Source organism: Bos taurus, chromosome 5 (genome assembly GCF_002263795.3).
Source record: "Bos taurus isolate L1 Dominette 01449 registration number 42190680 breed Hereford chromosome 5, ARS-UCD2.0, whole genome shotgun sequence".
Taxonomy (NCBI): domain Eukaryota; kingdom Metazoa; phylum Chordata; class Mammalia; order Artiodactyla; family Bovidae; genus Bos; species Bos taurus.
This window is the reverse complement of record NC_037332.1, coordinates 29,145,271-29,167,057: the sequence shown is the minus strand read 5'-3', so window position 1 is coordinate 29,167,057 and position 21,787 is coordinate 29,145,271. Positions and strand designations below refer to the sequence as shown.

The window sequence follows — 21,787 nt, the reverse complement described above, 5'->3', positions numbered from 1 at the left end:
AGAGGGTGTTGTGCCTATGTTTTTCTCCAAAGTTTTATAGTTTCTGGTCTTACATTTAGGTCTTTAATCCATTTTGAGTTTATCTTTGTGTTGGTGTTAGGAAGTGTTCTAATTCCAGTCTTTTACATGTAGCTGTCCAGTTTTCCTAGCACTGCTTATTGAAGAGACTATCTTTTCTTCATTGTATATTCTTGCCTCCTTTGCCAAAGATAAGGTGCCCATAGGTGCATGGGTTTATCTCTGGGCCTTCTTTGTTCTTCCATTGGTCTGTGTTTCTGTTTTTGTGCCAGTACCATACTTTCTTGATGATGGTAGCTTTGTCGTATAGTCTGAAGTCAAGAAGGTTGATTCCTCTAGCTCCGTTATTCTTTCTCAAGATTGCTTTGGCTATTCGGGAACTTTTGTGTTTACCTATGAATTGTGAAATTTTTTGTTGCAGCTCTGTGAAAAATGCCATTGGTAATTTGGTAGAGACTGCATTGAATCTGTTGATTTCTTTTGGTAATAGAGGCATTTTCACAGTGTTGACTCCTCATCCCCAGGAACATGGTATATCTGTCCATGGTTTGTGTTGGCTTTGATTTCTTTCATCAGTGTCTTAACAGCTTTCTGTATACAGCTCTTTTGTCTTCTTAGGTAAGTTTATTCTTAACTATTTTATTCTCTTTGTTTTCTGCTCTATATTCTTGTGTTTTCTGAAATGGCATGTTTAAAAAGGCATTTTCAGTAGCAGTAATATGTAGAAAGTATAAAATTCCATCTTTGATGCTATCTCTATGTTTAATCTGTGGGATTACTACTTCTCTTAGTGTAGATTAAAAATCACTGCACTCTTCCTAAAGAAGAGTCCATATGTAGCTTCAAAAGCAGTTCCAGAAACAACAGGGAAGCACCAGATGAACTTGTCAGAATTTTGAAGTAATCATAATAAAGTCAAATTGGAATAGTATTTGTATTAACATGATAGAAAAAGTTTATATGAAGAAATAATACAGGGTAATAGGGACAACACTAAGATCTGATGAGTGGACAAATAATATAAACAGAGCTCACGCAATTAATGGAGAATTTTAAAAATGTATGACAGTGTACCATTTTCCGTCTATTGTGTTGTAATGACTTTAAAAAATTCCCATTGCTTTCTCATGTGCTTCTAGTGGACTACAGTTCTTTCAGAAAGCTTTAAATATTCATACTGCTTAACCAAGTAATTCTCCTTTTTAGAATATATCTTGTAGAAACGATTTTGTTATGTTTATTTTAATTTTTTAATCAATTGGGCTGCATGACTTGTGGGATCTTAGTTCCCTGACCAGGTATTGAACCTGGGCCCCAGCATTGAAAGTGCCAAATCCTAAACACAGGACCATCCGGGAATTCTCTCTCTTTAAAAATTCTTTGAATTATGGAAAAATACACATAAAATAAGATGTATCATCATAAGTATTTTGAAGTATACAATTCAGTAGTGTTCAGTACATTACGTTGTTTTGCAGCCAGTCTACAGAGCTTTTTCATACCATTAAACAACAACTCTCCATCTCTCCCTCCCATCCCTGTTAACCACCATTCTTTGTTTCTATGGGTTTGATTATTCCTAAGTAACTTAAATATGTGAAAGCATTCAATATTTGTCTTTTGGGAACTGGTTTATTTCACTTAGCATTATGTCCTTAAAGTCCATTTATATTGTAGCATGTATCACAATTTCCTTCCTTTTTAAAGCCGAGTAATATACCATTGTGTACGTATATCACATTTTGTTTATTCATTCATCCATTGATGAACATTTTAGTTGCTTCTGCCTTTTGGCTACTGTATACAGGGCTGTATTCTGCCATGTACAGGGCTGTACAAATATCTCTGTAAGACCCTGCTTTCAATTCTTTGGATAGAGGCACAAATATGGGATTGCTGGATCATATAGTAATTCTGTCTTTAATTTTTTGAGTTACTACCATGTTCTTCCTAGTGATTGCACCATTCTACATTCCCAGCTACAGTGCACAAATGTTCAGTTTCCCCACATCCTTGCTAACCCTTATTTTCTGTTTTTTAATATTAGCCATCATAATGGATGTGAAGTGGTATCTTATTGTAGTTTTGATTTGTATTTCTCTAATACTTAATGAAATTGAGTATCTTTTCATTTTTTGCTGCCCAGCCTTTTCTCTTTTTATGTCTTTCAAAATGATTATAAAACCTTTAAATTCTGCCTAAAACTTCTGCTGCTGCTGCTGTTAAGTCGCTTCGGTCGTGTCCGACTCTGTTCAACCCCATAGATGGAAGCCACCAGGCTCCTCCATCTCTGGGATTCTCCAGGCAAGAACACTGGAGTGGGTTGCCATTTCCTTCCCCAATGCAGGAAAGTGAAAAGTGACAGTGAAGTTGCTCAGTCGTGCCCGACTCGTAGCGACCCCATGGACTGCAGCCTACCAGGCTCCTCCGTCCATGGGATTTTCCAGGCAAGAGTACTGGAGTGGGGTGCCATTGCCTTCTCGCCTAAAACTTCTACCAGTCTCTAAGTAGTTCTACTTGACATATTCCATCTCTCATAACCCACTTATTCTCATTCTTATCCAGCCTACATGTCCTGCAGTTGATTAGATCATCTAGATCTTTAGAAAGTCCTTAGGTATGATTTCATTCGTTTATTCTGTTCAACCTTTGCTCAATAAATTCTCTATATTAAACTGTGTATCCAATTAGAAACTGTTCCCTAGACTGCAGAAAAAAATGCTTGTGTCCCTGCATATCATACTTTTTAAAAAAACATTTACCTAATATTTAGTTTCAGCTGTACTGAGTCTCGTTACTGCATGTAGGCTTTCTCTGTTGCTGACGGGTGTGGGCGGGGGCGCTGCTCTTCGTTGTGGGCACAGGCTTCTTGCAGTGGCTTCTTGTTGCAGAGCAGAGCCCGGGATCAGTAGTGGTAGCACACGGGCCTAGTTGCTCCATGGCGTGTGCAGTCTTTCTAGACCGTGTCCGCTGCATTGGCAGGCGGATTCTTAATCACGGGACTTCCAGGGAAGTCCTGTCACACTTCTTGAGTGGGGTAGCATTTGAAAACGTAGTCATAATAATTTATGTTTGTATACCATTTATTAAATTTAAACATGATCATATGGGTCAAAACTCAAAAAAAATTAAAAGAATATGCAAGGAAAATCTTTATTCTCTTTCTATACCATAGCTACCAGTTGTCTTCCATGGAGGCAGCCAAGTTATATTCTATAGCACTTTTTATTTGCCATTTTAAAAGATTTTATCATTAGGTCACTGAACACCCAAGAGCAGAGGTATAGGAACATGAGTCTGGATAAACTGAACTAAGCCTTTAGTTTTGTTTTGTTTCTTCAAAACAAAAAAGCTCTGTTTTATTCTTCTGAAAAAGTATGCATGTTAAGAAGAGAAATGTCACAAGATTTCTTGAAAATGAAGTTAGCATCTTTTAACTGATTTTTTTTTTTCTCCTTACAGTTGATTATGGAAGATTCTCACAAGAGTAACACTTCAGAGACAGCACCTCAATCTGGTTCCACAGTTCAGGCAGCTCATATTTCTCATATTGCTCAACAGGTAAGGCAGGAACCAGCCAAAATATTGAGCCAGTTAGCAGTGTTTGTTATTGCAGATGAATCTGTTGTTTCAAGTCAATAATTACTAACATTCAAAAAAATAAGCAATAGAGAAAAACTAAAATGTTGAAATGTATGGAAGGAAGGAATATTTACATATGTTGTCAAGATGATTCAGTTTTATTATCTTTTCTACAAAATATACTTAGTGTTGTTTTAATATGTATGTATTTCTCAGAACTTGAGATACTGATAAATTTCATGTGGTACATGATTGTTAAAATATTTTTGCTTAATGGAAAATAGGTATATTCATTTGATAATTTAAATTGATATACATGTACATTGCAGAACTGATGATTTTTTTGCTTTAATTTTTAAGTTAAAAAAAAATTTTTTTTGGCTGCATGGTAGGCAGGATCCTTAGTTCCCCGATCACGGGTTGAACCAGTGCCCTGTGCAGTGGAAGCACAGAATTTTAACCACTGGTCCGCCAGAGAAGTCCCGAGAATTAATGATATTTTAAAAATTAGTTTATTTATTTTTGATTGTGTTGGGTCTTCATTGCTGCATGGGCTTTTCTCTAGTTGTGGAGATTTAGTGACTACTTAGGTTGTGGTTGGAGAAGGCAATGGCCACCCACTCCAGTACTCTTGCCTGGAAAATCCCATGGACAAAGGAGCTTGGTGGGCTGCAGTCCATGGGGTTGCACAGAGTCGGACACGACTGAGCGACTTCACTTTCACTTTTCCCTTTCATGCGTTGGAGAAGGAAATGGCAACCCACTCCAGTCTTCTTGCCTGGAGAATCCCAGGGATGGCAGAGCCTGGTGGGCTGCCGTCTATGGGGTCGCACAGAGTCAGACACGACTGAAGCGACTTAGCAGCAGCAGTAGGTTGTGGTACATGAGCTTCTCATTGCAGTGGTTTCTCTTGTTGCAGAGCACAGGCTCTAGGGCGTGCAGGCTTCAGTTGGTACAGCTCATGGGCTCAGTAGTTGTAGCTGGTGGGCTCTAGAGCTCTGGCTTCAGTAATTGTGGTTCACAGGCTTAGTTGCCCCATGGCATATGGGATCTTCCCAGACCAGGGATTGAACCTGTGTCCTCTGCACTGGCACGCAGATTCTTATCCACTGTATTTTTAAAATTTCAGATTGTCTGATCCATGCATCTTTCTTCATATACCTCCACCAAAACAACATGTGGCATATATTTAATGTAGCAGCAGATAAAGAGAATTCAGGCATTTTCTATTAACTCAAACATTAAGGAGATAACACAGAAATGTAAAACAATGTCATTTCTCTCACTAACCTTGGGGGGAAATATTTAGTTTTATTAATTAAAATATTATGTTAATGTGTAGTGGATTTATGATTGTTATTTTAAAATGAACTATCAAATATTTTTAAAATATCATTTAAATCTTAAATGTAAGTATTAGATGAAAAGCTGACATAAATGAAAGTTCCCCAATAATTTTTCAGAGTATAAAACAGATGAAAAAGTGGGAAAACTAAGCATCTAAAGGATTAATCCTTCAGGCTTGATTTATTCTCTATTATTTGGCTATATCTGTGAAGAATAACAATATTGTCTCCATGTAGGGCTGGAAAAACAGTGATAGAGTTTTTCAGTTACCTTTCTGTTAGTAGAGCCTGTCACAGATGTTTTAATTCAGTTTACTTACTTACACATTTCAGTAATTTTGGTTAGATGTGAATGTTTTCCAAGTTTCCTTAAAAGCGCTTTTACAGAGATAGAATAAGTACACTTCTAGATCTTGAATAGTTTTATAGTGATTTTTAAAAATAATGACTTTGTATCCAAATTGTTGTTGCTTGCCTGCTTTATTAGACTCTAAATTCTGTGAGGAAAAAGTATCTAATACAGTAATTATTCAGTAATTCAGTATAAGGTGGGGATATAGCAGTGAACAAAGGTTTCAGTTCTCATGGAACATATATTCTAGTATTGGAGAGAATAAAACATATTAGTTGGTAATATGTGCTGTGAGGCTGATAGAGCAGGATAGGAGGGATCAGTTCAGTTCAGTCGGTCAGTCGTGTCCGACTCTTTGTGACCCCATGAATCTCAGCACACCAGGCCTCCCTGTCCATCACCAACTCTCGGAGTTCACTCAAACTCATGTCCATCGAGTCAGTGATGCCATCCAGTCATCTCATCCTCTGTCGTCCCCTTCTCCTCCTGCCCCCAGTCGCTCCCAGCATCAGGGTCTTTTCCAATGAGTCAACTCTTCACATGAGGTGGCCAAAGTACTGGAGTTTCAGCTTCAGCATCATTCCTTCCAAAGAACACCCAGGACTGATCTCCTTTAGAATGGACTGGTTGGATCTCCTTGCAGTCCAAGGGACTCTCAAAAGTCTTCTCCAACACCACAGTTCAAAAGCATCAATTCTTTGGCGCTCAGCTTTCTTCACAGTCCAACTCTCACATCCATACATGACCACTGGAAAAACCATAGCCTTGACTAGACGGACCTTTGTTGGCAAAGTAATGTCTCTGCTTTTGAATATGCTATCTAGGTTGATCGTAACTTTCCTTCCGAGGAGTAAGCATCTTTTAATTTCATGGCTGCAGTCACCATCTGCAGTGATTTTGGAGCCCAAAAAAATGAAGTCTGACACTGTTTCCACTGTTTCCCCATCTATTTCCCATGAAGTGATGGAACCAGATGCCATGATCTTCGTTTTCTGAATGTTGAACTTTAAGCCAACTTTTTCACTCTCCTCTAAGGAGGGATAGGGGATTGTTAATGGGGATGGGGACTTGCCGTCTGATATAAGCTGGACAGAGAAGTCCTATGTGTGGAAATACCTCTTTAATTATATGGACCAACAACTGTGAACTCAGAGACTGAACTGCATTTGGCATGGTTAAGGGATAGCAGGGCAGCCACTGTGGTGGGAGAGGCAGGTGACACAGGCGAGGTGGAGAGGTTGGGTTGGGAGGGAAGAATGCCAGATAACGCAGGCCTTGCATACTACTATAAGATGTTTGCCTTTTAATCTCGGTAAGATGAGGAACTTTTGGAGTAGTGTAAGTAAAAATGTAATCTGACTGATATTTTAATAGGATCATTCTCTCTGCTCTGTGGAGTAGAAGTAGGAAAACCAGTTAGGAGGCTGTTAAAGACACTAAACGTGCATGAAAGACAGTTGTGGCTCAGACTAAGGTGAACGCGGTGGTGGTGAGATAAAGGTAGACTCTGGGTGTAATTTGATTGTAAAGCCAACAGTGTTTGCTTTGGGATTGGATGTGGGTTTAGAGGAAAAAGGAGTTAAGATTGACTCTACAGTTTTTGACTTGAATAACTGTAATAATGGAGTTGCCATTTATTGAGATGGACAATACTGGAACTTTTTCTTTGTTTTTGGGGGGATGTTGCAGGAATTTGGCTTTTGGGCATGTTGAGTTTATGGTACTATCTGTATTAGTTTTCTGTGTTGCAGAACAAATCACTACAAATACAGTGGCTTAAAACAACATGTATTGATTATCTCATAATTTCTGGAGGGTCAGGCACTTCTTAGTTGGGTTCTCTGCTTCAGAGTTTCACAAGCTTCATCAAGATGTTGGCTAGGGCTGCCTTTTTATCTGGAGACTAGGACAGAGAAGAATTCACTTCTAAGCTCACTCAGTTTGTTGGCAGCATTCATTTTGTTGCAGCTGTAGGACTGAGAACTTCTTTTTTGACAGGCGTCCACCTTCAGTTCTTAGAGATCATCTGCAGTTTGCAACTCACAGTATGGCAGCTTGCTTCTTTAAGTTCAGCAAGAGAATTAGAATGAGTCAGCTGGCAAGACAGGGCCTTATATAACATAATCAGGGGTGATACCCTATTCCTTTGCCATAAAATGTGACGTAATCACAGGAAATAACATTCCACCATCTTTGCCTTATTCTGATGGCTAGAATGCATTGGAGAAGGAAATGACAACCCACTCCAGTGTTCTTGCCTGGAGAATCCCAGGGACGGAGGGGCCTGGTGGGCTGCCGTCTATGGGGTCGCACAGAGTTGGACACGACTGAAGTGACTTAGCAGCAGAAGCAAGCTACAGATCCCTCTAACACCCACACAAAGGCATATACACCAGAATGTGGAGACCATGGGGGCCACCTTAGAATCTGTCTGGCAAATCATACAAGTAGACTTGTCCAGCAGGTAGTTGGATATATATGGTCTGGAGTCCAGAAGAGAGGTCCAGACTAGAAATACAAATTTAGAAGTTCTACATATATATATAGGTAATATTTGAACTCATGGAGTGATTTCTGGCTTCCTTTTAGGATGTAGAAAGCTGGAGAGCATATTGCTTCCACTGTGAAACAAGAATAAGCTATAGTATATAAAAAATCATGACTTCTCTCAATGCATTAGAAGTGGGATGTGGGCATGGCTCACCTGTAGCAGAGCACAGGAAGAAAGTAGGGCTTTACTACGGGGGAAAAAAGAATTTAGCTAAATTTCTAATGAATTGCCAAAGTCTAAATGTAGGCTAGCAAGGAATGACCCCTTGGGAGCTGCAAAACAAGGATAGGTAACACCCACTTTTAGGCTTTTCTCCAAGGACCTCCAAGAGTTGCTTATGAGAAAGATTAGGAAGCAAGGGATATAGAGAATACCTCTCTAGGTGGTACAGGCCTGCCTGGACCATTCATCCTTGTGGAAAAAAGCTTTAAGCAACCTGGGTAAGGGAATAAACCCAATTTTTCCATTATGGGTGGGAGAAGTGAAAAGAAAAAGAAAATCCATAAACCCTGAGGGAAGGGCAGAAAACTTTCCCAGGTTCAGATCATTAGTTTGCCTACTACTGGGAGAAAGCCTCACTTCCTGAGACTGACACTTGTTCAGTTGCTAGGTCATGTCTGACTCCGCAACCCCATGGACTGCAGCACACCAGAACCAGACATCCCTGTCCTTCACTATCTCCCGGAGCTTACTCAAATTCATGTCCATCACGTCGGTGATGCCATCCAACCATCTCATCCTCTGTCGTCCCCTTCTCCTCCTGCCCTCAGTCTTTCCCAACATCAGGGTCTTTTCCAATAAGTTGGCTCTTGGCATCAGGTGGCCAAAGAATTGGAGCTTCAGCATCAGTCCTTCCATTGAATATTCAGAATTTCCTTTAGGATTGACTCCTTTAGTTTGATCTCATTGGTGTCTAGGGGACTCTCAAGATCTTCTCCAGCATCACAATTCAAAAGCATCAATTCTTTGACGCTCAGCCTTCTTTCTGGTCCAGCTTTCATATCTATATGAGACTACTGGAAAAACCACAGCTTTGACTATATGGACCTTTGTCTGCAGTGTGATGTCTGGTTTTTAATACACCGTCTAGGTTTGTGATAGCTTTTTTTCCAAGGAGCAAGCGTCTTAATGGCTGCAGTCACTGTCCACAGTGATTTTTGGAGCCCAAGAAAATAAAATTTGTCACTGTTTCCACTTTTTCCTCCATCTATTCGCTATGCAGTGATGGGACTGAATGCCTTGATCTTAGTTTTTTGAATGTTGAGTTTGAAGGCAGCCTTTTCACTTTCTCAATTTCATCAAGAGGCTCTTTAGTTCCTCTTTGCTTTCTGCCATTAGAGTGGTATCATCTGCATATCTGAGGTTTTTGATATTTCTCCTGGCAGTCTTGATTCCACCTTGTGATGTGTCCAGCCTGGCATTTCGAATGATGTATTCTGCATATAAGTTAAATAAGCAGGGTGACAAGTATACAGCCTTCACGTACTCCTTTTCCAATTTTGAACAGGTCAGTTGAGACTAGGCCAGGATAACAGAGAACTTCCCCATCTGCCCCCATTCCTCCAAGCACGTAAAGCAACAGCAGTCTATCCCCTACCCTTGGGGAGTGCTAAGAGTTTAGAGAGACACTGGGTCAGGTGTACAGAGAAAGCCTAAAGCTGAGGGTGGAGCAAGAACATTGAGAAAAACCCTCTGGCAAACCAGACCCTACCCTAAGCAGGTCACAGCAGAGGAATTTGGAGCTGGTAGTGCACTTAAAGGGAAGCCAGTGTCTCAGAGGTAAAGAATCCGCCTGCAGTGCAGGAGCCACAAGAGATGCCGGTGATCCCTGGGTCTGGAAGATTGCTTGGAGATGGAAATGGCAACCCACTCCAGTATTCTTGTGTGGAAAATCCTGTGGACAGGAGCCTAGTGGGCTACAGTCCAGAGGGTCTCAAAGAGTCGGACAGGACTGAGCGACTAAACACAGAAAGTGTACTTAAGGTAATCATAACAGAACCCAAGCTCCTGAATGGGGGTTTCAACTCCTGAATGGGGGTTTCAACTCCTGAATGGATTGACTCATCCCCCCCCCCCACCATCACCTCCACTAAAAGCTTAGTAAAAGGGTGCCTATTTTTAGGCATAAATACTGTTTCCTCAGTCTCTACTCTCCTTACACATGATGTCCTTACACATGAAGCACATACAAAAAAGCAGGGGGAAAAAAAAAATCACCCACTGTCAGAAGTAAAAATGATCAGTAGACTCAGGGTGACTCAGTTGTTAGAAATATCAGATAGTGAATTTAAAATAACAATAATATATTAGAGGTTCTAGTAGAAAAGGTGGAGAACATGTATGAACACGAGGTAAATTTCAGCAGAGGAATAGAAACTATGCAAGAGTCAAATGGAAATGCTAGAAATAACAATTGTGAAACAGAAGAAGTATGTGTTAGGGTTTATTCATGCGCCTGACACAACTGAGGAAAGAATCCATAAACTGAGGATAGACCAACAGAATTTTTCCAGAGAGGAAACAGAGCAAAGGGAAAAGGAAAACAGAGCACCTGAGGTCCATGCCGCAGTATCTCAAGGTTACTGGGCTTGAGTGTAGTCAGAGATGAAATCAATGGATTTGATTCTGGGACTCCCAACATTTGGGGTTTGGGGAGATTGAAATGGGATGGCCAAAGTGGGGGGAAAAATTAAGAGACATTAGGATTTTGGAAATTAAGAATGAGGTGATGGTCAGCTATGTAAGTTGCTGCTGGTAGGTCAGATGAGGAGTAACAATAACTATTAATATAGTTGATTTTCACTTTTCAAGGATTCTGTATTTGCAAATTTACCTACTTAGTAAAATTTGTTTGTAAGCCCCAAATCAGTATGTACTTTTATGGTCATTAGTGGACATGTGTGTTGTAGTGAACAATATGAGTCACTTTCTCAGTTGAGGCTGAATAATGGCAGTATTTTGTCTTACATTAGCTCTCATACTATAAACTGTTCTCTGTGTGGTCTAGTTATTGCCGTGTTTTTCACATTACTGCGCTTTTTGTTGGTGATTTTGCTGTTTAAAATGGGTTCTAAGCCTAGACCTTAAGTGTTAGGTGCAAGAAGGTTGTGATGTACCTTGTGTAGAAAATAAATGTGTTCTATAAGTTTCATTCAGGTATGATTTGTAGTGCTGTTGACTGTAAGTTCGGTGTTAATGAATACTGTGTTCCAGACTGCTACAGTAAAGCTGATATTGCAATAAAGCCCAAGTCACACAAAGTTTTTGGTGTCCCAGCACATTTAAAAGTTATGTTTATAATGTATTGTAGTCTGTTAAAATGTGCCTTAGCATTCTGTTTAAATAGAGAACATACTTTAATTAAAAAAATACTTCATTGTGGGAATTCCTTGGTGGTCCAGTGCTTAGGTAGGTTAAGTAGGTAGATTGGGGATGAGCTATTCTGAAATTTTTCTTTTGATACATTGTTTTTCAGTCAAATAAAACATTTTGAGAACATAGGTAGACTAGGGATATGCAGTAGGATTGTTGGAAAGCATTAACAGTCCACTTGAGGCTAGTGATCATGAACTTAAAGTGAGACCATTAAGTTCAGTATGTTTTTTTTCTCCAGTTGGATTCAGATACTTACTTGTGTACCAGTTACAGGCATAGAGGATGTGAGTTAGCAGGTTGCTGTTTAGTCCAGAGACTACAGCAAAGCAAGAAAAGACAAGGACATTGAAGGTGTATGTGACACAGTGATAATAATGCTGGACCTTGAAGTTGAAGCTGTGTAAGGAAGAAGTGGGTACTTGATGGAGTCGAAAGCAGGGAAAAGATGCAATGGTTTATAGGTTTCTGTGGAGTCCAAGGATTGTCGAGATTCCAAGTCGTAGAGTTAATGAAGGCAGAAAGCGAAGAAGAATTAAAGAGCCTCTTGATGAAAGTGGAAGAGGAGAGTGAAAAAGTTGGCTTAAAGATCAACATTCAGAAAACTTAAGATCATGGCATCTGGTCCCATCACTTCATGGCAAATAGGTGGGGAAACGATGGAAACAGTGAGAGACTGTATTTTTGGGGGCTCCAAAATCACTGCAGATGGTGACTGCAGCCATGAAATTAAAAGACGCTTGCTCCTTGGAAGAAAAGTTATAACCAACCTAGCCAGCGTATTAAAAAGCAGAGACATTATTCTAAACATGTTTTAACACCTTCAAACCTCTTATCAACCTATTGTGGTTTTATAATCCCCATTTTAGAGGTTCTTACAACTATTAAGGCTAGAGATATAATTTGAATTCCAGCAGTTTGACTTCCCACACAGCTTGGGTTTCCTGGGTAGCAGACAGGACATTAGCAGGCAGGAAGTTTATTAGGAAGACTTTTGGGATTACCACCTGTGGAAGGGAAAGAAAGAAGTAGAAGGAAGCAGGATTGGGCAGAGGGAAAAGTTGGACTTTGATTCAGTCTCACTGAGGACCTCAGTGTGGGATCTTTGAAGCTCAGATTGCTCTTCAGAATTGGGGTAAGGAACCAGCCAGGCCTTTTTATTCCTGCATGTACCACCAAGCATTGTGTCGTGACTGATCTGGGAAGGGGTATGTGTGACCTCAGGCAAGGTGACTCTAATCAGCCAGGGCTTTTCCAAAGGGGGCTGACCCCTGTCAGTAGCTGTCCTCCAGTAGCTGGGGAGTAAGGCTTTTACTGGAGAAAGGGATCGGCTGTTGTATCATGGTGTCTGTTACAACTGCAGACTTTATAATCACCACAGTTGTTTGTTGGCTCCAGGCAATGGATGAGGATAAATGAGGCTAATTTAAGAAATTCCAAATAAGCTTGGCTCCAGAACATTTTTAAAACTGATTGATTTTCATTCCATTCATATTTTTGACGTGAGAACTTGACCCAAGGAGGGATAAGCTAAGAGTGTGTGTGTACGTGTGCACAGCAGTGTTTTTGGTAATCCTTTCTTACCTGGAGGTTCTCTGTCTAATGTCTTGGATGTTCTCAGTCATCTGGATTTTACTTTTCAGGAAAGAAAGAACTCTTCTATAGAGAGTTAGAAATCTAAGTTTACTTAGGTGTTTCCAGTATGGATGGTATGGGAACTAGAAGGGTAACTTTCCTTTTTCATTTGCTTAAATAGGGTCTTTCACAGAGCTGAAAGTTTTAAATTTTGATTAGTTTCAGTTTATAAATTTTTCCTTTTATGGACTGTGCTGACTCTAAGAACTCTTTGCTTAGTCCTAAATTTCAAAGACTTTCCCCCCATTTTCTCCTAAAGTTTTATAGTATTATATTTCACATTTAAGTCCATGATTCATTTTAAGATAATTTTTGTGTAGATTTGAGGGGTTTTGTTTTCTGCTCGCCTGTGTATGTACATTGCTATAGCACTGTTTGTTGAAGAGAGTCCCCTCCTCCACTGAATTGCTTTTGCCCTTTTATCCAAAATCGTTCAGGGATATTTGTCTGTTTCCAAGTTCTCTGCTGCGCTCCTTCCGCTGATCTGTGTGTCTGTCCCTGCCTCGGTGCCGCGCTGTCTTGTGTACCGTGTGTAGTGAGCCTTAACATTGAGAAGATGACTCCTCCCATTTCATTCTTTTTCAAAATTGTTTTGGCTATTTTAGGTCCTTTTCCTTACAGATTTTAGGAGAAGCTTGTCTGTGTCTGAACATGTAGATCAGTTGGGGAGAACTGACGTCTTATTCCCATATCTGTTTTGTTAGTCTTACAGCTAAGTATTTTATTTTCCTTAGAGCAGTTATAAATAGTATTGCATATTTTCTTCAGAGCTGGTGTAGGTGATATTGTATTAATTTTAGATTTCATTTATTGTAAGGACATAGAAGTGCAGTTGATTTTGGTTATTGATCTTGACCATGCAACATTGCTGAACACACTTATTCTAGGAGGGATGATTTTGGTGTTTTCATTTGTTTTTAATATTTCTTAGGATTTTGTATGTTTAGTAGTGTCAGCTGCAAATAGAGTTGGTTTCATTTCTTGTTTTCCAATCTGTATGCATTTTGTTTCTTTTTCTTGTGTTATTGTAATGGCTAGAGCTTCCAGAATTTTCTTGAATAGAGTGATGAAATGGACATCCTTTCTTTTCCCAGTTTCAAAGGGAAAGCATTCATTTTTTTATCATTAAATCTGACATTAGCTGTGTAAGTTTTTATAGATCCTGTTTGTGAGTTTGAGGAGGTTCCCTTCTAAGTTTTCCGAGATTTTTTTTTTTTTCCCCCATGAAATGATATTAAATCTGTCAGATGCTTCAGATGCTTTTTCTGTATCAGGTAGTGTGATCAGATGATTTTACAACTGGAAGTTTGTACCTCTTGATCCCCTTCATTTATTTCGCCCAACATTAATTCCCCTCCTTTCTGGAAAATCTGTTTGTTCTCTGTGTATATGAGTGTATATCTTTTGTTTGTTCATTTAAAAAAAAATAGATTCCATATATAAGTAAAACTATATAGTGCTTGTTTTTCTCTGTCCCACTTATTTCACATAGTGTAATACCCTCTAGATGCATCCAGTTCAGTTCAGTCACTCAGTCGTGTCTGACTCTTTGTGACCCCATGGACTGCAGCATGTCAGGCTTCCCTGTCCATCACCAGCTCCCGGAGCTTACTCAAACTCATGTCCATCGAGTCAATGGTACCGTGCAACCATCTCATCCTCTGTCATCCCCTTCTCCTGCCTAAATCTTCCCAGCATCAGGGTCTTTTCCATGTTGTTGCAGATCACAAGATTTCCTTCTTTTTATGGCTGAGTAATATTCCATTGTTCATCATCTTTATCCATTCATTTATTGAAGGACACGTAGGTTGCTTCCATATCTTGGCTACTGTAAATAATGCTGCCATCAACATAGAGGTGCTTATACCTTTTAATTTACTTTTGGACGGTGCTGGGTCTTTGTTGCTGTGCTCTGGTTTTCTCTAGCTGTGGTGAGTGGGGGCTCCTTTTCATTGCGGTTCCTGAGCTTCTCATTGCAGTGGCTTTTCTTGTTGTGGAGCATGGGCTGTAGAGCACCTAGGCTTCTGTAGTTGTGGCACATGGGCTTAGTTGCCTGCAGCCTGTGGAATCTTGCCCCACCAATGATCGAACCTGTGTCCCCTGTAGTGGCAGGTGGATTCTTAACCACTGGACCACCAGGGAAGTACACATACATCTTTTTGAACTAGTGTTTTGGTTTTTTTGGTAAATACCCAGAAGTGGAATTGCTGGGTCCTATGGTAGTTCTATTTTTAATTTTTGAGGAATCACTATACTGCTTTCCATTGTGTTTGGACCAGTTTACATTCTCAGCAGTGCATGAAGATTTCCCTTTTCCTCACATGCTTACCAACATTCATTTATTGTTGTTTGTTGTCTTTTTGATGATAGCCATTCTGACAGATGGTGAGGTGATATCTCATTGTGGTTTTGGTTTGCATTTCCCTAGAGATAAGTGACATTGAGCATCTTTTCATGTGTCTGTTGGCCACGTGTGTGTCTTTTTTAGAAAAATGTCTATTCTGGTCTTCTGCCTATTTTAACATTTGGATTGTTTGGGGGGGTTTGGTGTTAAGTTATTTTGAGTTCTTTTTGTATTTTGGATATTAACCTTTTATTGGATATATCATTTGCAAATATCTCCTCCCATTTAGTAGGTTGCCTTTTTTTGTTGTTGAGATTATCTTTCACTGTGCTAAAAGTATTTAAGCTTGATGTAGTACCATTTGTTTATTTTTGCTTTTTGTTGCCCTTGTCTGAGGAAGCAGATTCAGAAAAATATTACTAAGACCAGTGTCCAACGTCTACTGTCTCTTTCCCTGTAGAAGTTTTATGGTTTCAGATCTTGCACTTAAGTCTAGTCTTTTTTTTTAAATTTTTATCTGTGTATAAGAAACTGGTTCACTTGTATTCTTTCATTTTGAAAGCAGATTAAGAGTTATGAACAGCTCAGATTTTCTCATCATCTACCCATTCATTTTGCACAGTGTAAAATAAGATTTTGTTATAAGGGGATTACTCTTAGCTTCAAAAAGTATTAGAAAATGTGTAAAGAATAGCTAATTTCTTCAGTGGGATGTGAGAGTAGATATAAGTTACAAATATGCTAAAATAAAATTTTACCTATAGTAGACATTTTCGGATAATTTAGATACATCATTTTATCATAACAACTGTTTATAGTGTTAATACTCTGGACTTGGCCTAATGAACTGTTGGATTATAGTCCAAAATTATATAAAGTAATATGACTGAACTAATAGACCAAAGGTTCATAATTTAAGTTAATCAGTATATATGGAGGGACTTTAACATGAGAAGTCTCACTTAACAGTCTATGGTAAGAAATTAATGTTCCTCAGAATAGAACATTCTATCAGAACAAAATGTTCTGATTTATATCTGAAGTATAGTAGTAGCAAAATAGTTATTGTAATGTGTTAAGGTAGACTTGGTGAGGTCACTGAAGATGTCCAAATGTTGGAAACCCAAGAGGTCTTGAGTATATGTGAGCTTTTTCAAAGGAAATCTGAGTATACACAATAGCATTTTCTGTTGATGAAAAGTAGCATTTTCAAAGGAAATATGAGTAGCTTTTTCAAAGGAAATCTGAGTACACACAATAGCATTTTCTGTTGATGAAAAATATGAGTACACACAAATAGCATTTCCTGTTGATGAAAAGACCAAGAGGTCTTGAGTATATGTGAGCTTTTTCAAAGGAAATATGAGTACACACAGTAGCATTTTCTGTTGATGAAAAGAGGTTTTTGTAGTAAGAGGACTAAGAACAACAATTACACCTTTAGAAGAAAACTCAGTACATTATATCATACACAACTATTTAGAGGAACGGTGACCAGCAAATTTCTGTCCTTAGGGTTATTAAGACTCCAACTTTGTTGAATTCATTAAAAAAAAAAAAAAATACTGAGTTTCAGAGAATTCCCTGGCGATTCAGTAGTTAGGATGCCTTGCTTCCACTGTCAGGGGCACAGGTTCAGTCCCTGGTCAGGAAACTAAGATAACAGCCTTTTTGTGTGTGTAGCACAGACAAAAACAAAACAAAACTGAGTTTGTATTTCAGAACTTTCATGTTGAGTGCATTTTGCTAAGTAATGATATAATTTGGAGTACCCTTTTTTTTTTTTTGGTAGCTACGTGTTTTGGCTTGTGAGATCTTAGTTCCCCCATCAGGGATTGAACCCAGGCCTTGGCAGTGAAAGTGCTGAGTCCTAATCATCAGACCACCAGGGAATTACCTGTTTTTTTCTTGAGAAGCAATTCTGTGGTTTCTTGATATATCTTCTAATGAAGTAATAGAACTCAATTTTGGTCACAAAATTAATAATTCCAAAACTAATTTGCAGTAAACTTTGCTATCACATAATCCATGGTAAGCTTTCAAAAATGTTTAGTGTGCTTTTGAAAAGAAGGTATATTCTGCATTTGAATGCAGAGTTCTATATTTATTAGGTCAGCTTAGGTTGTGTTGTTAAACCTTGTATGGCTTTATCACTTTTTGTTGATTCTTTGATTTGAGAGCACTGCATTTAATCTTCCATTGTAGTTGTATATTGTGATTGAAAGTGTGCTGTGAGGCTGTTTTAAATGAATGTAGATTTTAAAAGTATATTCCTGGAGAATTACCCCTTTTGTGTCTTTATTTCTAGAAAAAACTTTGACCTTAAATTCTGATTTGATACTAATTTTAGTATCTTAATGGCAATCTTTTTTCCTGCATCTCTACTTTCAGTCTTTCTGTGTCTTTAAGTTAGGTTTTAGGTGTATCTCTTGTTAATGCTATATAACTGGATTAAAAAAAAAAAAGATCTCTCCTAGACGTTTTCCCCCTCAGTTTTTAGGTATTATAAATTACACTTAATGAATACGCTTGTACATATCTGCTGCATACGGGTTGGTATGCAGATATTTAGTTATATTCAATTCATTTCAGTTCAGTCGCTCAGTGATGTCTGACTCTTTGCGACCCCATGAATAGCAGCACGCCAGGCCTCCCTGTCCATCACCGACTCCGGGAGTTCACTCAAACTCATGTCCATCGAGTCGGTGATGCCATCCAGCCATCTCATCCTCTGTCGTCCCCTTCTCCTCCTGCCCCCAATCCCTCCCAACATCAGAGTCTTTTCCAATGAGACAGCTCTTTGCATGAGGTGGCCAAAGTATTGGAGTTTCAGCTTTAGCATCAGTCCTTCCAATGAACACCCAGGACTGATCTCCTTCAGAATGGACTGGTTGGATCTCCTTGAAGTTCAAGGGACTCTCAAGAGTCTTCTCCAACACCACAGTTCAAAAACATCAATTCTTTGGCGCTCAACTTTCTTCACAGTCCAACTCTCACATCCATACATGACCACTGGAAAAACCATAGCCTTGACTAGACGGACCTATGTTGGCAAAGTAATGTCTCTGCTTTTGAATATGCTATCTAGGTTGATTGTAACTTTCCTTCCAAGGAGTAGGCATCTTTTAATTTGATGACTGCAGTCACCATCTGCAGTGATTTTTGGAGCCCAGAAATATTTGGGCTTTGCTGTTTCCCCATCTATTTCCCATGAACTGATGGGACCAGATGCCATGATCTTCGTTTTCTGAATGTTGAGCTTTAAGCCAACGTTTTCACTCTCCTCTTTCACTTTCATCAAGACGCTTTTTAGTTCTCTTCACTTTCTGCCATAAGGGTGGTGTCATCTGCATATCTAAGGTTATTGATATTTCTCCCAGCAGTCTTGATTCCAGCTTGTGCTTCCTCCAGCTCAGCATTTCTCATGATGTATTCTGCATATAAGTTAGATAAGCTGGGTGACAATATACAGCCTTGATGTACTCCTTTTCCTATTTGGAACCAGTCTATTGTTCCATCTCCAGTTTTAACTGTTGCTTCCTGACCTGCATACAGGTTTCTCAAGAGGCAGGTCAGGTGGTCTCATATTCCCATCTCTTGAAGAATTTTCCACAGTTTATTGTGATCCACACAGTCAAAGGCTTTGGCATAGTCAATAAAGCAGAAATAGATGTTTTTCTGGAACTCTCGTGCTTTTTATATGATCCAGCGGATGTTGGCAATTTGATCTCTGGTTCCTCTGCTTTTTCTAAAACCAGCTTGAACATCAGGAAGTTCACGGTTCACGTATTGCTGAAGCCTGGCTTGGAGAATTTTGAGCATTACTTTACTAGCGTGTGAGATGAGTGCAATTGTGCGGTCGTTTGAGCATTCTTTGGCATTGCCTTTCTTTGGGATTGGAATGAAAACTGACCTTTTCCAGTCCTGTGGCCACTTTGAGTTTTCCAAATTTGCTGGCATATTGAGTGCAGCACTTTCACAGCATCATCTTTCAGGATTTGAAATAGCTCCACTGGAATTCCATCACCTCCACTAGCTTTGTTCGTAGTGATGCTTCCTAAGGCCCACTTGACTTCACATTCCAGGATGTCTGGCTCTAGGTGAGTGATCACACCATCGTGATTATCTGGGTCGTGAAGATCTTTTTTGTACAGTTCTTGTGTATTCTTGCCATCTTTTCTTAATATCTTCTGCTTCTGTTAGGTCCATACCATTTCTGTCCTTTATTGAGCCCATCTTTGCATGAAATGTCCCCTTGGTATCTCTAATTTTCTTGAGGAGATCTCTTGTCTTTCCCATTCTGTTGTTTTCCTCTATTTCTTTGCATTGATCGCTGAGGAAGGCTTTCTTATCTCTCCTTGCTATTCTTTGGAACTCTGCATTCATATGCTTATATCTTTCCTTTTCTCCTTTGCTTTTCACTTCTCTTCTCTTCACAGCTATTTGTAAGGCCTCCCCAGACAGCCATTTTGCCTTTTTGCATTTCTTTTCCATGGGGATGGTCTTGATCCCTGTCTCCTGTACAATGTCACGAACCTCCGTCCATAGTTCATCAGGCACTCTATCAGATCTAGTCCCTTAAATCTATTTCTCACTTCCACTGTATAATCATAAGGGATTTGATTTAGGTCAAACCTGAATGGTCTAGTGGTTTCCTTACTTTCTTCAATTTAGGAGTTCATGATCTGAACCACAGTCAGCTCCCAGTCTTGTTTTTGCTGGCTGTGTAGAGCTTCTCCATCTTTGGCTGCAAAGAATATAATCAGTCTGATTTCGGTGTTGATCATCTGGTGATATCCATGTGTAGAGTCTTCTCTTGTGTTGTTGGGAGAGGGTGTTTGCTATGACCAGTGCATTTTCTTGGCAAAACTCTGTTAGCCTTTGCCCTGCTTCATTCCATATTCCAAGGCCAAATTTGCTTGTCCAGGTGTTTCTTGACTTCCTACTTTTGCATTCCAGTCCCCTATAATGAAAAGGACATCTTTTTTGGGTGTTAGTTCTTTTAAAAGGTCTTGTAGGTCATCATAGAACCATTCAACTTAAGCGTCTTCAGCGTTACTGGATGGGGCATAGATTTGGATTACTGTGATACTGAATGGTTTGCCTTGGAAACGAACAGATCATTCTGTCGTTTTTGAGATTGCATCCAAGTACTGCATTTCGGACTCTTTTGTTGACCATGATGGTTACTCCATTTCTTCTAAGGGATTCCTGCCCAGAGTAGTAGATATAATGGTCATCTGAGTTAAATTCACCCATTCCAGTCCATTTTAGTTCACCGATTCCTAGAATGTGGACGTTCACTCTTGCCATCTCCTGTTTGACCACTTCCAATTTGCCTTGATTCATGGACCTGACATTCCAGGTTCCTATGCAATATTGCTCTTTACAGCATTGGACCTTGCTTCTATCACCAGTCCCATCCACAACTGGATGTTGTTTTTGCTTTGGCTCCATCCCTTCATTCTTTCTGGAGTTATTTCTCCACTGATCTCCAGTAGCATATTGGGTACCTACTGACCCGAGGAGTTCCCCTTTCAGTATCCTATCACTTTGCCTTTTCATACTGTTCATGGGGTTCTCAAGGCAAGAACACTGAAGTGGTTTGCCATCCCCTTCTCCAGTGGACCACATTCTGTCAGACCTCTCCACCATGACCCGCCCGTCTTGGGTGGCCCCACATGGCATAGCTTAGTTTCATTGAGTTAGACAAGGCTGTGGTCCGTGTGATTAGATTGACTAGTTTTCTGTGATTATGGTTGCAGTGTGTCTGCCCTCTGATGCCCTCTCGGAACACCTACCATCTTTCTTGGGTTTCTCCTACCTTGGACATGGGGTATCTCTTCACAGCTGCTTCATCAAAGTGCAGCTGCTTCTCCTTACCTCGGACGAGGGGTATCTCCTTATGGCCACCCCTCCTGACCTTGAACGTGGAGTAGCTCTTGTTGGCCCTCCTGCTCCTGCGCAGCCGCCGCTCTTTGGACGTGGGGTAGCTCCTCTAGGCCGCAGCCCCTGACCTCAGACGTGGGGTAGCTCATCTTGGCTACTGCCCGTGACTAGGTGAGTAATTTTTTCTACAGTATGTCCAATTACCATCCCTTACTGTACAGTTTCAAAAATTCTTTTCCTTGTGCTGAGGAGTTTTAAGTTTTATTCTCTCAGCAATTTTAAAATAGGCAATACAGTATTATTAACTATAGTCATCATGTGGTAAACTGCCTTCCTGTGACTAAGCTGTATTTTAACTGGAAGTTTGTATCTTTTGACCCCCTTTACCCATTTTGCTCACTCCCTGCCTCTGGCAGACACCAGTCTTTCTCTGTGAGCTTGATGGTGGTGGTGTTTTTATTCCACATGTAAGTGAGGTCATGTGGTTTTTGTCTTTCTGTATCTGACTTATTTCACTTAACATAATGCCCTCAAGATCTATTCATGTTGTCCCAGCTGACAAGAGTCCAGTCTTTTTATGACTGAATAGCATTCCATTGAGGAGAAGGCGATGGCACCCCACTCCAGTACTCCTGCCTGGAAAATCCCATGGACGGAGGAGCCTGGTAGGCTGCAGTCCATGGGGTGGCTAAGAGTCG

General features: G+C 39.8%; 1 protein-coding gene across 6 annotated transcripts in view; it reads left to right on the top strand.

Annotated features, from left to right (window-relative positions):
• Positions 1-21,787, top strand: part of ATF1 (activating transcription factor 1) — a 64,327-nt gene that overhangs the window by 4,785 nt on the left and 37,755 nt on the right. For all 6 annotated transcript variants that reach the window (NM_001075289.1, XM_010804952.4, XM_024991502.2 and 3 more), the window contains exon 2: positions 3,481-3,579. In NM_001075289.1, the coding sequence (NP_001068757.1) occupies positions 3,487-3,579 (93 nt within the window). In that variant the 5' untranslated portion in view covers positions 3,481-3,486. The remainder of the gene's footprint in view (positions 1-3,480; positions 3,580-21,787) is intronic.